The 24865-nt window shown below is 45.0% G+C and overlaps 1 protein-coding gene across 2 annotated transcripts in view; it reads right to left on the bottom strand.

Annotated features, from left to right (window-relative positions):
* Positions 1–24865, bottom strand: part of MYO5B (myosin VB) — a 386602-nt gene that overhangs the window by 95572 nt on the left and 266165 nt on the right. For both annotated transcript variants that reach the window (XM_067699124.1, XM_067699125.1), the window contains exons 13-14: positions 6187–6309; positions 5473–5556 (exon numbers count right to left, since the gene is read on the bottom strand). In XM_067699124.1, the coding sequence (XP_067555225.1) occupies positions 5473–5556; positions 6187–6309 (207 nt within the window). The remainder of the gene's footprint in view (positions 1–5472; positions 5557–6186; positions 6310–24865) is intronic.

The following is a 24865-nucleotide window of genomic DNA, read 5'->3' as shown; positions in this document are numbered from 1 at the left end:
CCCTCAGAAACACGATCCACCTGGGCCTTTCTAAAAATTTACTCCCTTCAGTCTTGAAAACACTTAGATAAAACTTTCAAACAAACCAAGTACTTCCCTGATACTACTTGTCACTTATTTCAAAGTGTCCACAGGTACTGGCTTTCGTGTTCTCTGCTATTCAAGTCTATATATAGATTTTAAAAGCCTGAGGCAGACCTATTTGAAAAGGGATTAAAAGAAGTATAAAAACACTTTCTAAAGACCACTTGACAGTTTAAGAAAAATGTCAGTTACAGGTATATACATAGCTGTTACCTTGGAAATCACACCTATTCACTTCCATTTATATGAACATAAAATATCTTTTCTTTAAAACAGACATGTGAAACTAAAATAAGACACACTATAATAACCATTTGATTGGAATCTCTTGTCTAGAATCTTATCTTTAAAAGCTACGGCTGTAAACAAAGTAACAAACACATTCTCTTTTCAATCAATTCTTTTACATGGTAAATGCTACCCTCTGGGGGGAAAAAATATCAAACTTTTAGGTAAGAAATATTCTGTTTAAAGGGGTTTTGAAGAGGATTTGGAGGAAAAGTCTCAGTACTTCATTTGTTTAAAGAAGGAAAGGGGGACCTTCCTGGACTGCAGAGAATGATTATATTGCTTTACTGACTAAAGTTCTCTCTTACATAGTTACCTATTTATTCTAAATGTTGGTAGAGGCGTTTTAACTACCAGTACAAACTGATTTTAAACAGGAAGCATTCCAAAAACACTTAAAAGCAAATGTTATATAGTATGTTGACTCAAAGGTTATTATATAAAAAATAAATTAAAATTTAAAGCAAATGCGTTTGCTCCAAATGAAATGTGTGTATAACCTGTAAGGAAGCTAGCAGCACGGAAAGCAATGGAACGCATGCATTGTCACCCTTGATGAGCTGAAGTTGAGGGAGAACAGAGATGGGGGGAGATGGAGTTTGGGCCTTGTTGGAGCTACTCCATCCTGACTCCTGGACCTCCGGGATTGTCATGGCCCAGGGTAGGCAGCTTTGGGCTAATATGGTCTACTTGGCCTCTGGACCACATTGATCTCGAGATCCCTTCCGCTAGGATGGCGTGGAGAGATGGCATCAGGGCTGCCTGCCTAGGAACACGGCCCAGCGTGGCCCTCACTGCCCAGCACCTGCTGGCATAAACTCTGGACCCACTGCCTATCTCTCTGACTTACACTCAGCACTGCCCCAGAAGAGGAAATCTCCAGAAGAAAAAAATTCTCCTTTCGAGATTATTTTTTCAGATTGATAAAATATTGCTTTTTACAATAAACACTAAGAAGGAAAACCCTCCACCTTTAGCATCTAAAACAAATCAGTCTGTTAACCTGAAATCATGTTTTAAAGAGGCATCTCTTAAGTCTCTATTTATAGCTCTCTGACAGCTGAGAAAGCAATTAGCTATATTATAGCCTCTTAGGCAATGTAACTGGCTTTACTAATTACATTCTCACTAACACCGTTTTATCTCGCTGCTCTTAGTGGGAGCTCTTCAAACATCCTTTTGGCTGATAGGGTATATGGTAGTCTTCCATCCCATACTGCTTAATTTTTCACAGTAATTTGTTAATTTCTTATCAGGAATGCCACACAAAAGAAAAAAGCTAATAGGTCTCCCCCCAGATAAAAATACTTTAAGTAAAACTATGGGTTTACCTACAGGATCTAAGATCTAGCTGTGCTTAGTGAGAAGAAAACCAATAAAAAAATTGGGCATTAACTGGATACCATAGGCTTGCATCTTTCCAGGTCTTTATTTTTCTCTCTGCTTTTAAGTGCGCCTTAGAAACATAAACCTTGTGGGACTACTGTGAAAAAAATTAAAGAAAACAATAGAGGCTCATTTTAAACTATGAGTTTTAAAAATGCCACAATGACAGATGTCGCCAGAGGTGTCCATCTGTCCAAATGATTTAAAGCACATTTCTGATCACTCTGATTCGTAGCTGCAGTCTGTGGAAATCCCATCTGTAGGTTTATAGTGACCTAGTGTCGATCTCTGCTTTCCCTCCTCTGGGATGTCTGAAATGGGTCCAGGGTGGAGAGTTCTCAGCGCTCCCTCCTCCTGTTGGGGTCTGGTGGGCCTAGAAGCCTCTCTCGGTTCATCTCTGAGTACTGCTGGTCACCATCACAGCACCTCTGAGGGTTTGCTGGGATGGGGGTGCAAGGGTCTGACAACAAGGTCATTGGTTCTTTAGAAATGTTAGTTGGTGAAGGGGGAGGCTAGAGTTGTGGCAGGTGGACAGGGAACAGAAAGGAGTTGGTACCATTTAAGAGTAGATCACAGACCTATTTTACACTCCAACTTAGCAATACCTCTAGACTTTTGAAGTGCATATTCTTTGAACTGTCAATTCCATTTCTAAACTTTTACAGACATAACTATACAAGTAAGCAAAGATATATGTAAAGGGCATTCCATGCAGTATTAGTTGAATTAGCAAAATACCAATAGCTGTTTAAAAAAAGAAAAGAAGTGGATATGTACTCATGTGGAAAGATGGCCAAGATACAATGGTAAGTGAAAAATTAGAGAGGACAATATATAATGCAATTCATTTCAATCTTTTTTTTTTTTTTTTTTTTTTTGGCTGTGTTGGGTCTTAGGTGCTGCGTGCGGGCTTTCTCTAGTTGTGGTGAGCGGGGGCTACACTTCGTTGCAGTGCGCGGGCTTCTCATTGCAGTGGCTTCTTTTTGTTGCGGAGCACGGGCTCTAGGCGCATGGGCTTCAGTAGTTGTGGCTCGCGGGCTCTAGAGCGCAGCCTCAGTAGTTGTGGCACATGGGCTTAGTTGCTCCGCGTCACGTGGGATCTTCCCGGACCAGGGATCAAACCCGTGTGCCCTGCATTGGCGGGCGGACCCTTATCCACTGCGCCACCAGGGAAGTCCCCATTTCAATCTTAAAAAGATGTACCAGTATGTTTGTATCATCAGAATGGGTATTCATCAAAAGGGAGGTCAGGAATGGGAGAGAATACTTTCATTTTACATATTTCTATACTATGTGAATTTTTATAAGCCTACATTTCATTTCTAATGAAAACTCAATCTACAATGATACCCCTATTTAGAAAAGAGCTAACATGGCAGGCCTGAGACTGCCATCCTAGAAAGGCCTGCTTACAAGGTTGACCCTTGGCTGGTGTCTGGAAATGTGGATTTTGAGAGGGTTTTCAGCAGTCCCTGATAAGAATGGTTTACTGAGCCTAAACTGTTTATGCAAACAATATGGTTTATGCTGAATGAACTGCTTTCCTTCTGGGAGTCTGGACTTTCTGTATGTGCTAGGCAAAGGGTGCCCACGTCACTGACTCTCAGTAGGGGACACTAAATGCCCAGGCTCAGGTGAGCTGCTCTGGTAGACAGGTCACAGGCATCATCACAACTCAGTGCTGTGGGAATTAAGTATATTCAGTGCGACTCCAGCGGAAAAGGACTCTGGAAGCTTGCACCTGGTTTCCCCTGGACTTCACCCCATGCACCTTCTCCCTTTGCTGATTCGCTTTGTATCCTTTCGCGGTAATAAATCATAGCCATGAGGACTACAATATGCTGAGTTCTGTGAGTCTTCCTAGCAAATGGTTCAATTTGGGGGTGACCTTGGGGACTCCCAGCACATTCCTATTACTCTCTTCCATAGAACCTTCTTCTTGACCTTCACAGCATTACCAAAATTTTTGATTAAACTCTATATCTTTTCACTAGACTGTAAGTTCTGTGAGGTTAACTACATACATTTGTTACTACTACATACCACACAAATATTCAATAAAGTTTGTTAAATAAAAATAAGAAAAAAAATCTCACTGACTAATAACAGATGATCTGCTGGAGACAGAGTGTGAGAGATTCCCTTCTAGATTCTGGGATCCCTAAGAGACACTCAAATTAAGACAAAAATTAATGGCAGAACCAGATGCTGCATGCCCCTCACTTGTGCTCCCACCTGAAAGGAGAAACTTGTAACAAAAGTTTCTCAGCCCTCTAAGGCCAGTGTCACAGTAACAGGAGGTCACAGCCGTCTAACTTCTAAGACGCACACAGTGAGGACACGTGCTCCTCAGGGCTCAAACCATCCACTTCTACTCCCTCCCTGTGGCTTTTCTCCCGTTCCCCACCTCCCTTGCAAAGAATGGAAAAAGTCACGTCAACCACCATGGACTAGAGGGCTGGACACCTGGCAAGCCGAGGGGTTAATCTTGCACTGACATGCACATTTACCCAAAGCAAATTTGTCTTAGTGACGACTAATTCCCTGATGCTCCAGATATCGGGAGACGGCATGGGGCCGGGGTCTGCCCCGGGCCGCCCACATCGCTGGTACTGACTCAAATCCTCCCTACAACCCTGGCCTCGGGGCCACGTGATTTACTTGCCTTTAGGTGCCTGGGTCCATTTTGCGGGGTGTATTTTCTCCATTCCATCATCTCACCCTAACTGCATTCATCTAAAGCTTACCACAAAGAGAAATTAATCTGCCATTTCTAGTGTTATCAGGCCTCTGCAGTGAGTTCAGTACCATGTGGTCTGGTAGAAAGCCTCCTAAATCCTAGAGAGTCCTTTTCTGGGTTCCCTCTGAAAGGCTGAAGCCAGCAACGGCACCTGCATCGGCGGGGTGGCTTTCTGGAACAGCGGGGCTCACGCTCCCTGCGCCCCCACCCCAGCCAAACCTCCTCTCTTTTCAGGTACTGTATGCTTGTTTTTCTGCCCACTCACAGCCCACCAGAATGTAAACACCTAGAGAGTAGAATCTATCTTATTCACCTTTGTACACGGTGCATTTAGGGGCAGTGCCTCACAAGGTATGTGCTTAACAAATATTTGTTTAGGTGAATCAGTGCCTTGTTCCCTCTACCTGTAGAATGGACACAATATTGGCTATCTTTTTGTCATGCTCCTGAGAAGGAAATAACTGGAATTCTGGAGATAACAGAAAGTAACATTCCAAAATTGTAGATTTAAGTGTCCCTTGAATCCTATTATTCCATTTAAGTTTCTGGCCATAGGGAAGTTCCACTGACTGCTAAGCAGAAATTAAACACACTGATACTAGGATTTGAAGGGGTTTCAGTACTTTTACATCTGCACGTAGGAGGCGGAGGACAAATGACCCGATGAATGCCAGCAATGTTTTCACAGTTATACCTACCATCGTCTCTCCGATTGTCACTTCTCCTGTTCCCCCCGCTCCCCTGTCCTTCCATTAGCTGGCATCTTTCCCAGTCACCTCTGCCATCCCTTGCTTTCTTCCCTCCATCAGGCCGTTCTCAAATTCTCAGACTGAAATAACCTACAGACCCCTCACCTCCCCCTGCCCCACACCTCTGCCTCGGCCCCTCCAGAGTGGGGACGGCACCAACCACACCCTGTCTGGCTCTGGCCGTGGACACTCCGCCTCTGTCTCCCTGCTTCCGACGCTCTTTACCTTGCTGGCCTTCAGAATGTTGATCTGCTCTTCGTACACCGTGTCTCTGTTTTTCTCCAGAAAACTATCTGAAAGGTACTCCACCTGGAGCCACGGCAGGAAACAGAAACGGTAGTTAGTGCTCCAGCCTGACCTGGGACCCTCAGCAGCTTCTCCAGTAGTTTCAGCTCATACACAGCGTTTTCTGAAAAGAGCTGTGCGTACATGGGAAACCCACAGATGTTCTCATCCAAACTGCAAACCCAAGATGTGATCAGGGTTTACAAAGAGGGAGTTGAATGTTCATTTTGCGGAAAACCAAATTGTTTTTAAAAAGGAGTTCCTGGAAGATGGCCTTTAATAGAAGGCTTCCTTTGGGTGCTCTAAACGCAGCTGGTCAGCCTCACCCCAGATCAACTGAATTAGAACTTGCCTTTGAGCAATACCCCAGGTGACCTGCACACACATGAAAACTTGAGAAGCACTGGGCTAGCGCACACAGAACACAACCCACGTAGAGAAATTCTAAGTTTACGCCAGCTGCCAGGAAAGGAGCCACCTGAAGAAGAATCACTCTTTCTGCTTCTCTCTCAGGCTCCAGGAGAGTAGACAAGGCCCCACCCAAGAGACTCCAGGCCCTCTGAATTCAAAGGTCAGCTCCCTCTTAGCCCAGGAACCCCGAGTCCACCTTGGACAGGGCTCACGGAGCACCGGGCCCACCAAGAGGAGACCCACCTTATCTGCAAAGTGGACGACAATGAAGGCCGTGTTGGACATGCGGGGTTTCTGGAAGTGCTGGCTGCCGGAGTGCCGGTCGTAGAGCTTCTGAGCCCAGTTCTGGTCAGTTCCTTTGGGGACCTGTGGATCCACAAAATCAGGTGCTTTGTGAAGAGGGAAAAGGAAGCCAAGAGTCAAGGCAGAGTGATGGAGTCCGCCAGGAAGCTGACCTCATGAGGCTGGATTCAGCTCTGAGACCTGGATCCTAACTGGACGTGGAAAGCAGATTCAACCGTGAACACCTGGGACCCCACATGGCATCCCTCAACATGCCCTGTACGCTGGCACCCTGAAGGGGTGCGCTGAGCCTCAAAGAGCCTGCTGTCTGGCAGACGCTGGAAGAGTTGGGAGAGGAAGAGGGTGGAGGCCAAGGTCACAGGAGTAGAATCATAACCCACAGGATGAATCTGAAGATGCTTCTTTGCCCTGGTGGGGCCAGTGACTTCAGGGTCATGAACACACCACATCCGCCTCCAATGCCAAGTTCCTGCTCACTCAGGTCAAGGCCTGCAGCAGGAAAGCCCACTGTCTCTCTCTAGGGCCATCTGAATACCAGCGTCCAGGCTCAGCTCAAGTCTGTCCTTTTCTCTGGAGCCTTTCCTGACCACCCTTGATCTCGCTTTGGAATTCTTCCAATTTAGCTCTTACACATGCACTGCCTAATATTGTTCATCATTTGTTTTTTGTGTATTGTCTTGTCTCTATAAACTGTAAAGTAAGTTTGTTGGGTTCAGGAAGTATGACTTACTGTTTTTTTTCCTGTCCCTCAAAGAACTTAAAATTGGATTCCAGGGCTTCCCTGGTGGTGCAGTGGTTGAGAGTCCGCCTGCCGATGCGGGGACACGGGTTCGTGCCCCGGTCTGGGAAGATCCCACATGCCGCGGAGCGGCTGGGCCCGTGAGCCATGGCCGCTCAGCCTGCGCGTCTGGAGCCTGTGCTCTGCAACGGGAGAGGCCACAGCAGTGAGAGGCCCGCGTACCGCAAAAAAAAAAAAAAAAATTGGATTCCAGCCATGCACTGGGTGCTAAGTACCTGGTGATTGAGCTACGCAGTACTAACCTCTACCTCCCACAAATTTAAAGTTAGAGATTTACTACATTAATAATTCTGAAGGGCAGCCTCTTTTAATACCTTTAGAGATGGCTTCAGAAGTGAAAAAGCATCTTGCTTTGTTGAAAGCACAACACGAAGTCACTGTAACCACCACTCAAATTATCAAGAAAGATGGTGCCTCTGCTGATGGGAAGGTGCTCCCCACCACCTGTCATCCCTGAGCATCGCTGCACACGCACCTTCCTCAGCTATGGGCCACCAACTGCCTTTTGCCCTTTTCATTAGTTTAGATTGTATATTTGGATCAGGCAGGGTTGAAGGTGACCCTTGAACTAGCCATTTAAAAAGGGCTTTGTTTAGTAAATTAATAAAACCTGTGCCATAAGAAAAATGCTTACACACTTGAGAAGAAATTTCTCAAATACTTTGTAAGCAAACAGATTTTTCTCAATATCCAACTTGGTGTAACTAGGATTGAATATCCAGTGCTAAGTGCCACAGGATTTTTAAGGAAACTCCTTCTTGAAGGAGACTATTAATTGTGTTGGGCAGACAAAATAAAATCTATTTAATTGAGCATTTAAAAATATATTGTTTTATATTTGTCTCCAAGCATCCCGTGTTTAGAAACACCAGGTACGGGGGGAAGCAAGAGGGCAGCCTGGCGGAGCTGTCAGGAGGCGAGGCTGGAGAACAGGAACACAATGGACCCAGCACTGGCAGAACCGGGCAAGACAGAACAGAAAGGGTAGGGCTATGATGAGAAGCCCCGCCTGGTCAACACTTGTATTTGCCAGTATCAAAATCGTCTTGTCTTGACAATGAAATTGGACTTCTGTTAGCAGACTCCATAATTCCACATAGTCTCTAATTCAGACTTGCATAAATCAATGAGTGAGGGAGGCCAGGAGTCAAGGTCATAGGTATACATGTTTCCTGACAAGCGTCAGTCTCTCTTCTCACCCCCACCCTTGACTAAAAATAAGGGCCAGCAGGAATTCACAACCATTAAGAATCTCAGATAATAATCAAAGCAAATGCCCAAAGAACTTACTGCCAGGCAGTTCTCTATACATTTTCGATGTATTAACTATTCAATCCTCACAATAATCCCATGAGCTAGGTACTACGGCTGTATACATTTTACAGATGAAGAAACTGAGACAGAGAGGTTAGGTAACTTGCCCAAGGTCACACAGCTGGGAAATAGCAGAACTGGGGTTCAAACCAGGACAGGCTCTAGGGTATGTGCTCCTCACTATCATGCTTTCCTGCCTAACGAGAGAGTTTTAAAGGTAACCACAAAGGCACGGTTAGGCAAGATGTAGTTATTTCCAAAAATCCTTCCAAAAAGTAGATTTAGAACAGGCGTAGGAGACAGAAAGCAAATTTTGTATTTTGATAAAAGCTACAATAGATTGTGGTTATCAGTAGGTCTGGAATATGCAGCAAATCAAATCCTTTAAAAAAGAATCTGCCAGCAGCTTCATGCGAGCTTCCTTACTCTCCTCCCCAAAGGCACTGGACCAGGAGCCTGGACCCCAGCTCTGTCCTCATCTAGGTGGGTACTGTCCCTCAGAGGGCAAGTCCCCCTGACCTGCTCTGTTGGCCACTGGTCACAGCAAAAAGTGAAGGCCCCGGTCCCACACAGGCAAATCTCCAGAGATAGGAAGTAGATTAGTGGCTGCCTAGGGCTGTGGGGGAATGGAGAGTGACTGCTAAGGGGTTTCTTTAGGGGATGAAAATGTTCTAAAATTGATTGTGGTGGTGACGGCTGCATGACTCTGAATATACTAAAAAACACTGAATTGTGTATTTTAAACAGGTGAATTGTACGGTTCACTAATTCTATCTTAATAAAGCTGTTAAAAATGCATTAAACCTGACTTTACTCTTTGTTATTGAAATAAAACAGAGAAAACATGGGGGTGGGGGGAGGGGAATGAAAGTCCTCAGACTTACTAAGCCCCTCAACAGCTTGGGGTATAAACCCTGTGGCCCAGGACAACTTTTCACCAAGGTGCTCTCAGAACCTTGTCGGAAACCGTACTCTCCCCTGAAGATGTCTGGCTGCCATCACTGGCCTGGGACATCGCCAGGGGCCAAAGCCTGCCCCAGCCCAACAGTTGACAAGAGCTGACTGATAAGGACCCCAAAGCCAGTTATTCCATCTCCGCTCCTTGTCCCGCTTTCCGGGGCCACTGCCACGACGGCCGCCTCCCTGGTCACTATCTCACTCCATCCCATACCTCCGTGGGCTCCCTGATGCCCTCTCAAATGACCCTGCCCCCATCAACCCCGAATCCTCCTGCGATAGCTGGGCCTCCAGGACTCTGCTGTCCTAACAGCTCTGGGCGGAGGTGGCTCCTCCCTCCCCACCTGGCAGCCATCTTCTCCAAGGCCAGCTCCGGGCCTTTACTTTTCCACCCTCACAAAACAGCCTTTCCGCGTGCTCAGCGAGACGCTAATTCTAGAGCAACTCAACGACCCATCCTGTCCCTTCCCACACCTGGGTGGCTGGCTAAGATCACACGTCAGCTCCTCTTCCCTTAATCGACTCCTGCTCTTAAGTTAATATAATTTAGTATTGCCGCCAGAAAATAAAATCAAATTTCACTGTGAGCGTCACTGCCATGGAGTAAGACACTGTGCCCAGATTGAAGGGGAGAGTTGACTCCGACGACTCCCACATCTCACTTTATGGTCTCTGACCTCAGTAAACACATCTCTGCACTCGGTATTGCTCGTCCCTGTTTGTAGGACACCTTGTCCCCTCCTCCTCTGTTCTCTTCAGCTTCTAACCCTGCTGCGTCTTAGCAGATGCCTCGTTTCCTCCCTCATAGGGAAGCCAGCTGTCAAGCAGGAAACTTCAAATTCCTGCTCTACATCCAGAAACTCAGCTGCATCCACAGCCCTTCGATCCTTTGGGCCCTTCTCACGGAAGGGAGCGCTTCTTCCCCTAGCCGGCATCCTGCACACGCACCCCTGCCTCCTGGAGACCTGGATCCACCCAGCTTCCCTCTCCCGGAAGACTCTCCCACCTCTCCTCTCTCTCACCTCCTCCTTTTCACAGCTAAGCTTCCGGAAAGGAATTCAGACTTGCCATCTCCACGGCCTCACCTCCTATTCTCTCCTCAAGTTACTGAAATCAGGCTTCTGCCCAGACAACTTCCTTGAAACTGCTCTAAGCAACAACTCGCTGCCAGATGCAGGGCCTCCGAGGCCCTCACCACGGCTGCCCTCCCTCCTCAGCCCCTCTGCTCCTCGCCCAGAGCCCTCGGCATCTCCTCCCGGCTGGACAAGCGCAGCGCTGCCAGGGCACTGCTGACTCCTCCAGTCTCTCTGCAGCTTACGTTTCACACAGTTGCCAGGGAGACCTGTCGAAAAGTGAGTCACATCTGATCACACCTCTCCCCCGCTTCACACCCTTCCACCCCCAGAGCCTCCAGAGTCAAGTCCAAACACCTTTGCCCGGGCAGGCAAGGCCGAGCCTCATATTCTTGGACGGTTCCTCCTCCCGCCCTCGCCTGCCACCACCATGGGCTCTCTCTGGACAGACAGGACCATTTCCTATTCTGTGAACGTGACATTCCCTTTGCTCAGAACCCCTCTCCCCTCATGTGACCCCTGCTTACACAGCTGCCCTGGGCACGCTTTCCCCCTGAAACTTTCTTCTCAGTGTTTCCATTTCCCTGTCATCCGGGGAGATGATCTCAGTGCTTGCTCGACCCCCTCTGATGTGTGTTGAAGGGAACATGGGGTTCGCAGGGTGGATGAATGTGGGAAAGGCACTTCCCCCGCCTCCACCACAGGCTTCGAAGCTGCGCACAAGCCGTAGCCTCTGGGGTGACGTCCTAGGAAACCACAAGCCCTTGGCCTTGATCCACAGTAAACGCTCATGAGAGCAGCCCTGCCCAGGTCAGGAAACCGAAGGGTATTCACCTCCCCGTCTGCAGGCTGCTTTCCTTCTACTGCCTCAACAATAATACATTGATTAGGAAGGTCCATCCTCGTCGGCTCCGCAGGCTGGGTTCCATGAAACAGAGAATCCTAGTCAACAGGGCAGAGCTTGCCTCCCCGACCCAGGCCTTCCTTCGTGGGTCCCTAACACAGTCTCCTCAACCTGAGACGGTGTCTGTATCTTCATTCACTAGAATTGCTTCCAGGGGTCAAAGTATCATTTTCACAAAATCCCTGCTAAAATGCAAGTATGTGATTTATGAGGAAACACGCACTGACATCTCAAATCCTATCAGCCCTAAGCAGTTTGTTCCTCCAAGAAGGAGGGACTGATGACAGAGACATGGGGAGGGCAGGGAACTCGGGGTCTGAATTCGGCGTAGACGCACTTATGTCCACAGCACCCACAGCAGCCTTAGCGCCGGGGGAGGAGAGTTTTGTTACGAGCAGCCCGGAAGCTATCATTTTCCACAAGCAAACACCCCCTCCCCTGGCCGTGGTTACTGAGGAGCAGCTGTAGTTTGCGGCTCCGTCTGGGTCTGACGATAAAGTCATGACTGTAGCGAAGCTTTCCCACCCAGAGGAATCCGGAGCACTTTGCTGTCCTGGTCCCCACGCCTCCTCTGCAGCTTCCGGCACCCAGCACAGGCTGAGGAGACCCACCCTGTGTGCTGCCCCTTTCAGTCCATGGCTACCCCGTCTCCACGTTTCTCATTTAAATCTCAGCTCACTGGTCCCACCTGCCACTAGGTGTCTTCTCCAGGAGAAGTGGTTTTCCCGACGGCTGCTTCTTACTTCATGTGGCTTCGTGGCCTGTCGCATGGGGGTCGCAGAACCCACTTCTTCACAGCACGATCTCCTGATTCTTTCTCACCCTGCAGAGTGTATCTGAGGCAGCTCCACATCCAACAGGATGGCTCCCGAGAGACGCAAGCTGCCCAGGTGTGACCAATTCCATGGGGATCCCTAACCTGCTTAGGTCAGAGCCACGGGTGCTGCTAGAAGGGTGCAGCAGGCTGCCCTGTTTTCTAAAGTCAGATTTACAGTATGATTTCCAAACAGCCAAATGCACCCTCTTTAAGTGTACAGTTTCATGACTTGACAAAAATAATAACTGTTGGTTAAAACTCCATCTGTTACTAGAAGCTGAATCAGATTATGCTGAATGACCCTGAATTCCCAGAGCGGTTAAACCTGGTGGAAGATGGCGACCACACTGTGGGGTTTTGTTTTATTCCTTAACTTGGTGTTCAGCTTGCCTCCCCTGCTATACTTGTGACTGGCGGCTAGTGAGTTTGAAAGTGTCACATTCACAGTACTACCCCCAATCCAACGGGACACTCTAGTCCCCACCAGCTTGACTAGCAAGAAACCCAGGCTTATCCTCAGACCTTCCCTTCTAAGGAGCCGCAGGGATGGGGAAGCAAGGACCTAACAGAACTGCCGGGGCTGCGTGCAGCTCAGCACTCTTTCTGACTTGGTGTGCCCTGCCCTTGAGGTCACTCGGCTGTCACTCCGCTGCCCCTGCTGGGCTCTGGTCCCTGCCCACAGCCCTCTGCGGGCCCCTCGCCCTCACTCAGGCCAAGCTCTTCCCCAGCACCATCCTGTCCCTCTTCACCCTTTGCTGGCCGGCAGGGAGATCCCTGCCTCCACTCCTGAGGGTTTGCCCCTCAAGACCAGACATACAGTAGGGGCATCATACATTCTGGGTGTCTGGCAGGAGTTTGAGTTGGATACAGTCTTCGACTTAAATCACCTAATTTTACAAATCCAAACAGAAGGCACCACAGAGCATAAGGCAGAGACCATCCCTATAAACACAGCCGGATTTTACTTCCCCTTAGCTTCTTGAAAGTAATATAGGCAGCGTGCATTCTGTAGGAAGACTGAACAGAAACGTCTGGGGACCCCTACTGCCCCGGGAATACCCAAGGCTTCAAAGTCGAGGGATTTGGGGAAGTTACTTTCAAAACTGCTGAATACTTGCACCTTGGTCCTCCCTGCAACCACTGCCTACTTTTCGGCTGCACTGCTAAGCACTCCTCCACCACTCCCGGAACCACCTGCTGCCCGGCCCAGTGCTGCACTGAGTGCCCCCCACTCCCTCACCCAGAGGCCTGGGTCCCACTCTCTGGACAGCAGTCTGAGGTCTCCCACCTTGCACTGGGACCCGTGTTCCCACCGCTGTGACCTGACATTCCTGGGACGCGTTCCCTAGGGTAGTGGCACCTCTGAGAACCTCAAACTGTGAGCCAAAACAAACGCACAAGTAGTCCTGGATTGCCTGCCAAAGGCAGGAGAAATCAGGGACAACTGATTAGACAGCTGCTGAATTCACAGACTCAGTCACCCTGAGGCACTGGGCTGTTCCTATGAGAGGTGTGTGTAAGGCGCAAGGAGAGGCCAGGCCCCTGGGGCCGTGGTTTTGGTGTAGTCAGCGCTTCAGCACAGAGCCAGGTAGAGCAATGCAGAACAAGCCGCCTGCCTCAGAGCCCTGTATGACCTTGGACTTCACAACTGGGTAGGGGAAAGAAGAGCTGGAGCCCTCCTGGAGCCAGGGCCTGGGGGGCTGCGCTGGCTCAGCGGCCAGAACGGGACCGAGGACATGGGTTGGGGGTGTGGAGCTGGGGAAGGTTATGGAGAGGATCACAGAGGGTCACAAGGGGGAGGGGAGCGTGTTCCCCGAGGGTCAGAAGGGAGCTATTGGCCAAGAATATGAGTGAGTGGTGAACACCGGGAGGGGAGACTGGAAGGCCTGGGCTGTGACTTCTGTCATTGAGCCAGTGCCACTCGAGGCAGGGACAACTTCTTATCACCTTTACCACAACCTCACAGGTGGAGCAAGACAAGGCTCACCTCTGCCACACTGAGGAATTACCTGTTCCTGAACCTGACTCCAGATGAAGTCCCCAGCTTTGAAAATGTGCTGAAAACCATCAGATAAAAATGCGGGGGGGAGGACCTTCAAGACGGCAGAGGAGTAAGACGTGAAGATGAGCTTCCTCCCCACAAATACATCAGAACTACACCTACATGTGGAACAACTCCTACAGAACACCTACTGAACGCTGGCAGGGGAACTCAGATTTCCAAAAAGGCAAGAAAATCCCCACGTAACTGGGTAGGGCAAAAGGAAAAAGGAAAAAAAAAAAAGAGACAAAGGAAAAAAGAGACAGGACCTGCCCTTCTGGGAGGGAGCTGGGAAGGAGGAAAAGGTCCCACACACTAGGAAGTCCCCTCACTGGCAGGGCTGGGGGAAGCTTTGGAGCCACGGAGGAGAGCGCAGCAACAGGGGTGCAGAGGGCAAAGCGGAGAGATTCCCGCACAGAGGATCGGTGCCGACCAGCACTCACCAGCCCGAGAGGCTTGTCTGCTCACCCGCCGGGGTGGGCGGGGCTGGGAGCTGAGGCTCGGGCTTCAGTCGGAGTGCAGGGAGAGGACTGGGGTTGGCGGCGTGAACACAGCCTGAAGGGGTCAGTGTGCCACAGCTAGCCGGGAGGGAGTCCAGGAAAAAACCTGGGCCTGCTGGACAGCAAGAATCCACTGTGGCGGGCTGCGGGAGAAGAGGGGTAGGCCCACCAGAGGAGCTTCCTGCTCTGTGCGCCCACAGACGGCAGGGCAACGCCTACACAAGTGTGAGCGTGAGCCGCAGCTCTCATCTCGGAACCCAGAGGCTGCTGCCGCTGCCACCAAGGGTCCTGTGTGCAAGGCAGGTCACTGCCCACACACTCCCGGCAGCCTGTACAGCCTGCCCTGCCGAGGGTCCCGCGATGCGGGACTAACTTCCCCGGGAGAAGGCACAGCACACCTCAGGCTCTTGCAACTTCGTGCCAGCCTCTGCTGCTGCAGGCACACCTGCACGTTCCAATTGTGACTGCGGTATCCCTCCCTCCCCCCGGCCTGAGTGAGCAAGTGAGCATTTACAGCCGCTGCTTTCACTCCCTCTTGCCTGGGAGGGGAACAGACACCTGAGGGCAGCTCACACGCAGAGGCGGGGCCAAAGGCAAAGCTGAACCCCAGGGGCTCTGCGACCAGAGAAGAGAAAGGGAAATCTCTCTGTGCAGCTGCAGAAGCAGGGGGTTAAAATCCCTGCAATTGGCTTGGTAAACCCCGCATGTGTGGAATACGTGAATAGACAACAAGTGTTCCCACAATTGAGGCTGTGAACTTTGGGGACAAGTACACACAGGAGGAAAGCCAGATGAGAGGCTCAGCTGGCCCAAAAATGCCCACAGCAGAGACCTACCGAGAAGTATAAGAAGACTTCCTGGATGGGGAGGGACTGGCTGCGGCTCACTGGGGGGAAACGGACACTGACAGCTGAGGCCCCAGGAAAACACCACTACTTTTTTTTCTTTGTTTTGTTTTGTTCCATTGTTCTTTTTTTATGATTATTCTTTTAATTTTTATTTACTTTTTATTTTCTTTCTTATGCTTTTATTTCTAATATATTTTTAATTTTTTTCTTCTTTCTACTGTACTTTTTTGTTATATTGTGTTTTTTTCTTGTGTTTGTTTCTTTCTTTGTTTTGCTTTGTTTTCATTTTATTTTAAACTATATTATCTATTTTTACTTTACTACTTTGTTTTGTATTTTTTCCTTTTGTTTTCATGTTTCGTCTTTACATTTTTTTATCGTTTTTGTGTGTTTGCTTTATGCTTTCATTGCCTTTTTTTAGTTTGCTTTCTGCATTTGATTTGTTCCTGGTTCTGTGTATTTATTAGTTTACTTTTTAGTGTTTGTTTTAGTTTTTGAGATTGTTTATTGGTTTGGTTGCTCTCCTCTTCTTCATCTCTTTTTTTCTTTTCTTTTCGTGAGTGCGTGTGTGTATGTTTCTTCATGTGATTTTGTCTGTTTAGTTTTGCTTTTACCATTTGTCTTGGGGTTTTGTCTCTTTGTCTGTTTGTTTCTTCTTCCTTTTCTTCCATGCCGTGTGGCTTGCAAGGTCTTGGTGCTCCAGCTGGGGGACAGGCCTGAGCCTCTGAGGTGGGAGAGCTGAGTCCAGGACATTGGACCACCAGAGAACTCCTGGGCCCATGTAATATTAATCGGTGAGAGCTCTCCCAGAGGTCTCCATCCCAACACTAAAACCCAGCTCCACCCAAGGGCCAGCATATTCCAGTGCTGGACCCCTCATGCAAACAACTAGCAAGACAGGAACACAACCCCACCCATTAGCAGTCAGGCTGCCTGAAGTCATACTAAGCTCACAGACACCTGAAAACACACCACCTGACGTGGCCCTGACCATCAGAGGGACAAGATCCATCCCCACCCCCCAGAACACAGGAACCAGTCCCCTCCACCAGGAAGCCTACACAAGCCACTGGACCAACCTCACCCACCGGGTGAGAGAAGTAAGAGGAACTATGATCCTGCAGCCTGCTTTCTGACCTCAAACACAGTACATTAAATAAAATGAGAAGACAGAGAAATATGCAGCAGATGAAGAAGCAAGGTAAAATCCAACAAGACCAAACAAATAAAGAGCAGACAGGCAGCCGACCTGAAAAAGACTTCAGAGTCATGATAGTAAAGATGATCCACAATCTCAGAAACAGATGGAGAAAACACAAGAAACGTTTAACAAGGACGCAAAGGAACTAAAGAGCAAACAAACAGGGATGAACAGCACAATAAATGAAATTAAAAATTCACTAGAAGGGATCAATAGCAGAATAACTGAGGCAGAAGAACGGATAAGTGACCTGGAAGATAAAATATTGTAAATAAATACCACTGAGCAGAATAAAGAAAAAAAGATGAAAAGAACTGAAGACAGTCTCAGAGATCCCTGGGACAACATTAAACACACCAACATTCGAATTATAGTGGTCCCAGAAGAAGAAGAGAAAAAAAAAGGGTTTGAGAAAATATTTGAAGAGATTATAGCGGAAAATTTCCCTAATATGGGAACGGAAATAGTCAATCAAGTCTGGAGAATGCAGAGACTCTCATATAGGATAAACCCAAGGAGAAACACACCGAGACACTCATTAATGGAACTATCTACAAAAAAATATGAAAATCAGCAAGGGAAAACCAATAAATAACATACAAGAGAATCCCCATAAGGTTAACAGCTGCTCTTTCAGCAGAAACTCTGCAGGCCAGAATGGAGTGGCAGGACATATTTAAAATGATGAAAGGGAAAAACCTACAACCAAGATTACTCTACCCAGCAAGGATCTCATTCAGATTCAATGGAGAAATCAAAAGCTTTACAGACAAGCAAAAGCTACGTGAATTCAGCACCACCAAACCAGCTCTACAACAGATGCTAAAGGAACTTCTCTAAGTAGGAAACACAAGCGAAGAAAAGGACCTACAAAAACAAACCCAAAACAATTAAGAAAATGGTCATAGGAACATACATATTGATAATTACCTTAAATGTGAACGGATAAAATGCTCCAACCAAAAGACACAGACTGGCTGAATGGATACACAAACAAGACCCATATATATGCTGTCTACAAGAGATCCACTTCAGACCTAGGGAAACATACAGACTGAAAGTGAGGGGATGGAAAAAGATATTCCATGCAAATGGAAATCAAAAGAAAGCTGGAGTAGCAATACTCGTATCAGACAAAATACACTTTAAAATAAAGACTCACATGAGACAAGGAAGGACAGTACATAATGATCAAGGGATCAATCCAAGAAGACATAACAACTATAAATACTTATGCACCCAACATAGGAGCACCTCAATACATAAGGCAAACGCTAACAGCCATAAAAGCAGAAATCAACATTAACACAATAATAGTGGGAGACTTTAACACCCCACTTACACCAAAGGACAGATCATCCAAACAGAAAATAAATAAGGAAACACAAGCTTTAAATGACACATTAGACCAGATGGACTTAATTGATATTTACAGGACATTCCATTCAACTACAACAGAATACACTTTCTTCTCAAGTGCACATGGAACATTCTCCAGGATAGATCACATCTTGGGTCACATATCAAGCCTTGGGAAATTTAAGAAAATTGAAATCGTATAAGCAACTTTTCCGACCACAGCATTATGAGACTAGATATCAATTACAGGAAAAAAAAACTGTAAAAAATACAAACACATTGAGGCTAAACAATACACTACTAAATAACCAAGAGATCACTGAGAAATTAAAGAGGAAATCAAAAAATACCCAGAAACAAATGACAATGAAAACATGACAACCAAAAACCTATGGGATGCAGCAAAAGCAGTCTAAGAGGGAAGTTTATAGCAACCCAATCCTACCTCAAGAAACAAGAAAAATCTCAAATAACCTAACCTTACACCTAAAGCAATTAGAGAAAAAAGAACAAAAAAACCCAAAGCTAGCAGAAGGAAAGAAATCATAAAGATCAGATTGGAAATAAATGAAAAAGAAATGAAGGAAACAATAGCAAGGATCAATAAAACTAATAGCTGGTTCTTTGAGAAGATTAAAAAAATTGATAAACCATTAGCCAGACTCATCAGGAAAAAAAAGGGAGAGGACTCAAATCAACAGAATTAGAAATGAAAAAGTAGAACTAACAAGTGACACATCATAAATACAAAGGATCATGAGAGACTACTATAAGCAGCTATATGCCAGTAAAATGGACAACCTGGAAGAAACAAATTCTTAGAAATGCACAACCTTCTGAGAATGAACCAGGAAGAAACAGAAAATATGAACAGATCAATCACAAGCAGTTAAGTTGAAACTGGGATTAAAAATCTTCCAACAAACAAAAGCCCAGGGCCAGATGGCTTCACGGGAAAATTCTATCAAGCATTTATAGAAGAGCTAACAACTATCCTTCTCAAACTCTTCCAAAATACAGCAGAGGCAGGAACACTCCCAAACTCATTGCATGAGGCCACCATCACCGATACCAAAACCAGACAAAGATGTCACAAAAAAAGAAATTTACAGGCCAATACCACTGATGAACATAGATACAAAAATCCTCAACAAAATACTAGCAAGCAGAATCCAACAGCACATTAAAAGGATCATACACCATGATCCAGTGGGGTTTATCCCAGGAATGCAAGGATTCTTCAATATATGCAAATCAATTAATGGGATACACCATACTAACAAGCTGAAGGATAAAAACCATATGATAATCTCAATAGGTGCAGAAACAGCTTTTGACAAAATTCAACACCCATTTATGATAAAAACTCTCCAGAAAGTGGGCATAGAGGGAACCTACCTCAACATAATAGAGAACACATATGACAAACCCACAGCCAACATCATTCTTTTTTTTAAAACTTTTAAGTTTAATTTAATTAATTTTTTTATACAGCAGGCTCTTATTAGTCATCAATTTTATACACATCAGTGTATACATGTCAATCCCAATCGCCCAATTCATCACACCACCATCCCCACCCCCCAACGGCTTTCCCCCCTTGGTGTCCATACGTTTGTTCTCTACATCTGTGTCTCAACTTCTGCCCTGCAAACTGGTTCATCTGTACCATTTTTCTAGGTTCACATACATGCGTTAATATACGATATTTGTTTTTCTCTTTCTGACTTACTTCACTCTGTATGACAGTCTCCAGAGCCATCCACGTCTAAACAAATGACCCAATTTCGTTCCTTTTTATGGCTCAGTAATATTCCATTGTATATAGGTACCACAACTTCTTTATCCATTCGTCTGTCAGTGGGCATTTAGGTTGCTTTCATGACCTGGCTATTGTAAATAGTGCTGCAGTGAACACTGGGGTGCATGAGTCTTTTTGAATTACGGTTTTATCTGGGTATATGCCCAGTAGTGGGATTGCTGGATCACATGGTAATTCTATTTTTAGTTTTTTAAGGAACCTACGTACTGTTCTCCATAGTGGCTGTATCCATTTACATTCCCACCAACAGTGCAAGAGGGTTCCCTTTTCTCCACAACCTCTCCAGCATTTGTTGTTTGTAGATTTTCTGAGGACGCCCATTCTAACTGGTGGATGTGATACCTCACTGTACTTTTGATTTGCATTTCTCTAATGATTAGTGATGTTGAGCAGCTTTTCATGTGCTTCTTGGCCACCTGTATGTCTTCTTTGGAGAAATGTCTATTTAGGTCTTTTACCCATTTTGGATTGGGTTGTTTGTTTTTTTTAATATTGAGTTGCATGACCTGTTTATATATTTTGGAGATTAATCCCTTGCCCATTGATTCATTTGCAAATATTTTATCCCATCCTGAGAGTTGTCTTTTCATCTTGTTTATGGTTTCCTATGCTGTGCAAAAGCTTTTAAGTTTCATTAGGTCCCATTTGTTTATTTTTGTTTTTATTTCCATTATGCTAGGAGGTGGATCAAAAAAGATCTTGCTGTGATTTATGTCAAAGAGGGTTCTTCCTATGTTTTCCTCTAAGAGTTTTATACTGTCCGGTCTTACATTTAAGTATCGAATCCATTTTGAGTTTATTTTTGTGTATGGTGTTAGGGAGGGTTCTAATTTCATTCTTTTACATGCAGCTGTCCAGTTTTCCCAGCACCACTTATTGAAGAGACTGTCTTTTCTCCATTGTATAACCTTGCCTCCTTTGTCATAGATTAGTTGACCATAGGTGTGTGGGTTTATCTCTGGGCTTTCTATCTTGTTCCATTGATCTATGTTTCTGTTTTTCTGCCAGTACCATATTGTCTTGATTACTGTAGCTTTGTAGCATAGTCTGAAGCCAGGGAATCTGATTCCTCCAGCTCCGTTTTTTTCCCTAAAGACTGCTTTGGCTATTCGGGGTCTTTTGTGTCTCCATACAAATTTAAAGATTTTTTGTTCTAGCTCTGTAAAAAATGCCATTGGTAATTTTATAGGGATTGCATTGTATCTGCAGAGTGCTTTGGGTAGTATAGTCATTTTCAAAGTATTGATTCTTCCAAACCAAGAACATGGTATATCTTTCCATCTGTTGGTATCACCTTTAATTTCTTTCAACAGTGTCTTATAGTTTTCTGCATACAGGTCTTTTGTCTCCCTAGGTAGGTTTATTCCTAGATATTTTATTCTTTTTGTTGCAATGGTAAATGGGAGTGTTTCCTTAATTTCTCTTTCAGATTTTTAATCATTAGTGTATAGGAATGCAAGAGATTTCTGTGCATTAAATTTGTACCCTGCCACTTTACCAAATTCATTGATTAGCTCTAGTAGTTTTCTGGTGGCATTTTTAGGATCTCTATGTATAGTATCATGTCATCTGCAAGCAGTGACAGTTTTACTTCTTCTTTTCCAATTTGTATTTCTTTTATTTCTTTTTATTCTCTGATTGCTGTGGCTAGGACTTCCAAAACTATGTTGAATAATGGTGGTGTGAGTGGACATCCTTGTCTTTTTCCTGATCTTAGAGGAAATGCTTTCAGCTTTTCACCATTGAGAATGATGTTTGCTGTGGGTTTGTCAGATATGGCCTTTATTATGTTGAGGTAGGTTCCCTCTATGCCCACTTTCTGGAGAGTTTTTAACATAAATCGGTGCTGAATTTTGTCAAAAGCTTTTTCTGCATCTATTGAGATGATCATACGGTTTTTATTCTTCAATCTGTGAATATGGTGTATCACATTGACTGATTTGCGTATACTGAAGAATCCTTGCATCCCTGGAATAAATCCCACTTGATCATGGTGTATGATCCTTTTAATGTATTGTTGGATTCTGTTTGCCAGTATTTTGTTGAAGATTTTTGCATCTATGTTCATCAGTGATATTGGTCTGTAATGTTCTTTTTTTGTAGTATCTTTGTCTGGTTTTGCTATCAGGGTGATGGTGGCCTCACAGAATGTGTTTGGGAGTGTTCCTTCCTCTGCAATTTTTTGGAAGAGTTTGAGAAGGATCAGTGTTAGCTCTTCTCTAAATGTTTAATTCACCTGTGAAGCCCTCTGGTCCTGGACTTTTGTTTGTTGGAAGATTTTTAATCACAGTTTCAATTTCATTACTTGTGATTGGTCTGTTCATATTTTGTATTTCTTCCTGGTTCAGTCTTGGAAGGTTATACCTATCTAAGAATTTGTCCATTTCTTCCACCTTGTTCAGTTTATTGGCATAGAGTTGCTTGTAGCAGTCTCTTAGGATGCTTTCTATTTCTGCGGTGTCTGTTGTAACTTCTCCTTTTACATTTCTAATTTTATTGATTTGAGTCCTCTCCCACTTTCTCTTGATGAGTCTGGCTAATCAATTTTCTTTATCTTCTTAAAGAACCAGCTTTTAGTTTTATTGATCTTTGCTACTGTTTTCTTTGTTTCTATTTCATTTATTTCTGCTCTGATCTTTATGATTTCTTTCCTTCTGCTAACTTTGGGTTTTGTTTGTTCTCTTTTCTCTAGTTCCTTTAGGTCTAAGGTTAGACTGTTTTGAGATTTTTCTTGTTTCTTGAGGTAGGCTTGTATAGCTATAAACTTCCCTCTTAAACTTCCCTCTTAAAACTGCTGCATCCCATAGGTTTTGGATCGTCGTGTTTTCATTGTCATTTGTCTCTAGGTGTTTTTTGATTTCCTCTTTGATTTCTTCAGTGATCTCTTGGTTATTTAGTAACGTATTGTTCAGCCTCCATGTGTTTGTCTTTTTTACGTTTTTTTCCCTGTAATTCACTTCTAATCTCATAGCGTTGTGGTCAGAAAAGATGCTTGATATGATTTCAACTTTCTTAAATTTGCTGAGGCTTGATTTGTGACCCAAGATGTGATCTATCCTGGAGGATGTTCCATGCACACTTGAGAAGAAAGTGTAGTCTGCTGTTTTTGGATGGAATGTCCTATAAATATCAATTAAATCTATCTGGTCTATTGTGTCATTTAAAGCTTCTATTTCCTTATTTATTTTCATTTTGGATGATCTGTCCATTGGTGTAAGTGAGGTGTTAAAGTCCCCAACTATCACTGTGTTACTGTCGATTTCCTCTTTAATAGCTGTTAGCAGTTGCCTTATGTATTGAGGTGCTCCTATGTTGGTTGCATATATATTTATGATTGTTATATCTTCTTCTTGGATTGATCCCTTGATCATTATGCAGTGTCCTTCCTTGTCTCTTGTAACATTCTTTATTTTAGAGTCTATTTTATCTGATATGAGTATTGCTACTCCAGCTTTCTTTTGATTTCTATTTGGATGGAATATCTTTTTCCATCCCCTCACTTTCAGTCTGTATGTGTCCCTAGGTCTGAAGTGGGTCTCTTGTAGACAGCATATATATGGGTCTTGATTTTGTATCCATTCAGCAAGCCTCTGTCTTTTGGTTGGAGCATTTAATCTATTCACATTTAAGGTAATTATTGATATGTATGTTCCTATGACCATTTTCTTAATTGTTTTGGGTTTGTTTTTGTAGGTCCTTTTCTTCTCTTGTGTTTCCCACTTAGAGAAGTTCCCTTAGCATTTGTTGTAGAGCTGATTTGGTGGTGCTGAATTCTCTTAGCTTTTGCTTGTCTGTAAAGCTTTTGATTTCTCCATTGAATCTGAATGAGATCCTTGCCGGGTAGAGTCATCTTGGTTGTAAGTTCTTCCCTTTCATCACTTTAAGTATGTCATGCCACTCCCTTCTGGCTTGTAGAGTTTCTGCTGAGAAATCAGCTGTTAACCTTATGAAAGTTGCCTTGTATGTTATTTGTCATTTTTCCCTTGCTGCTTTCAATAATTTTTCTTTGTCTTTAATTTTTCTCAGTTTGATTACTATGTGTCTCGTCGTGTTTCTCCCTGGGTTTATCCTGTATGGGACTCTCTGGGCTTCCTGGACTTGGGTGGCCATTTCCTTTCCCATGTTAAGGAAGTTTTCCACTATAATCTCTTCAAATATTTTCTCCGGTCCTTTCTCTCTCTCTTCTCCTTCTGGGACCCGTATAATGCGAATGTTATTGTGTTTAATGTTGTCCCAGAGGTCGCTTAGGCTGCCTTCATTTCTTTTCATTCTTTTTTCTTTATTCTGTTCTGCAGCAGTGAATTCCACCATTCTCTCTTCCAGGTCACTTATCTGTTCTTCTGTCTCAGTTATTCTGCTATTGATTCTTTCTAGTGTAGTTTTCATTTCAGTTATTGTATTGTTCATCTCTGTTTGTTTGTATTTTATTCTTTTAGGTCTTTGCTAAACATTTCTTGCATCTTCTCGATCTTTGCCTCCATTCTTTTTCCGAGGTCCTGGATCATCTTCACTATCATTATTCTGAATTCTTTTTCTGGAAGGTTGCCTATCTCCACTTCATTTAGTTGGTTTTCTGGGGTTTTATCTTGTTCCTTTATCTAGTACCTAGCCTTCTGCCTTTTCATCTTGTCTTTCTGTGAATGTGGTTTTTGTTCCACAGGCTGCAGGATTGTAGTTCTTCTTGCTTCTGCTGTCTGCCCTCTGGTGGATGAGGCTATCTAAGAGGCTTGTGTAAGTTTCCTGATGGGAGGGACTGGTGGTGGGCAGAGCAGACTGTTGCTCTGGTGGGCAGACCTCAGTAAAACTTTAATCCGCTTGACTATTGATGGGTGCGGCTGGGTTCCCTCCCTGTTGGTTGTTTGGCCTGAGGCAACCGAACACTGGAGGCTACCTGGGCTCTTTGGTGGGGCTAATGACAGACTCTGGGAGGGCTCACTCCAAGGATTACTTCCCAGAACGTCTGTTGCCAGTGTCCTTGTCCCCA

Source organism: Pseudorca crassidens, chromosome 12, assembly GCF_039906515.1.
Source record: "Pseudorca crassidens isolate mPseCra1 chromosome 12, mPseCra1.hap1, whole genome shotgun sequence".
Taxonomy (NCBI): Eukaryota; Metazoa; Chordata; class Mammalia; order Artiodactyla; family Delphinidae; genus Pseudorca; species Pseudorca crassidens.
Note: the sequence above shows the minus strand (reverse complement) of the source record. Positions and strands in the feature narration are given on the sequence as shown.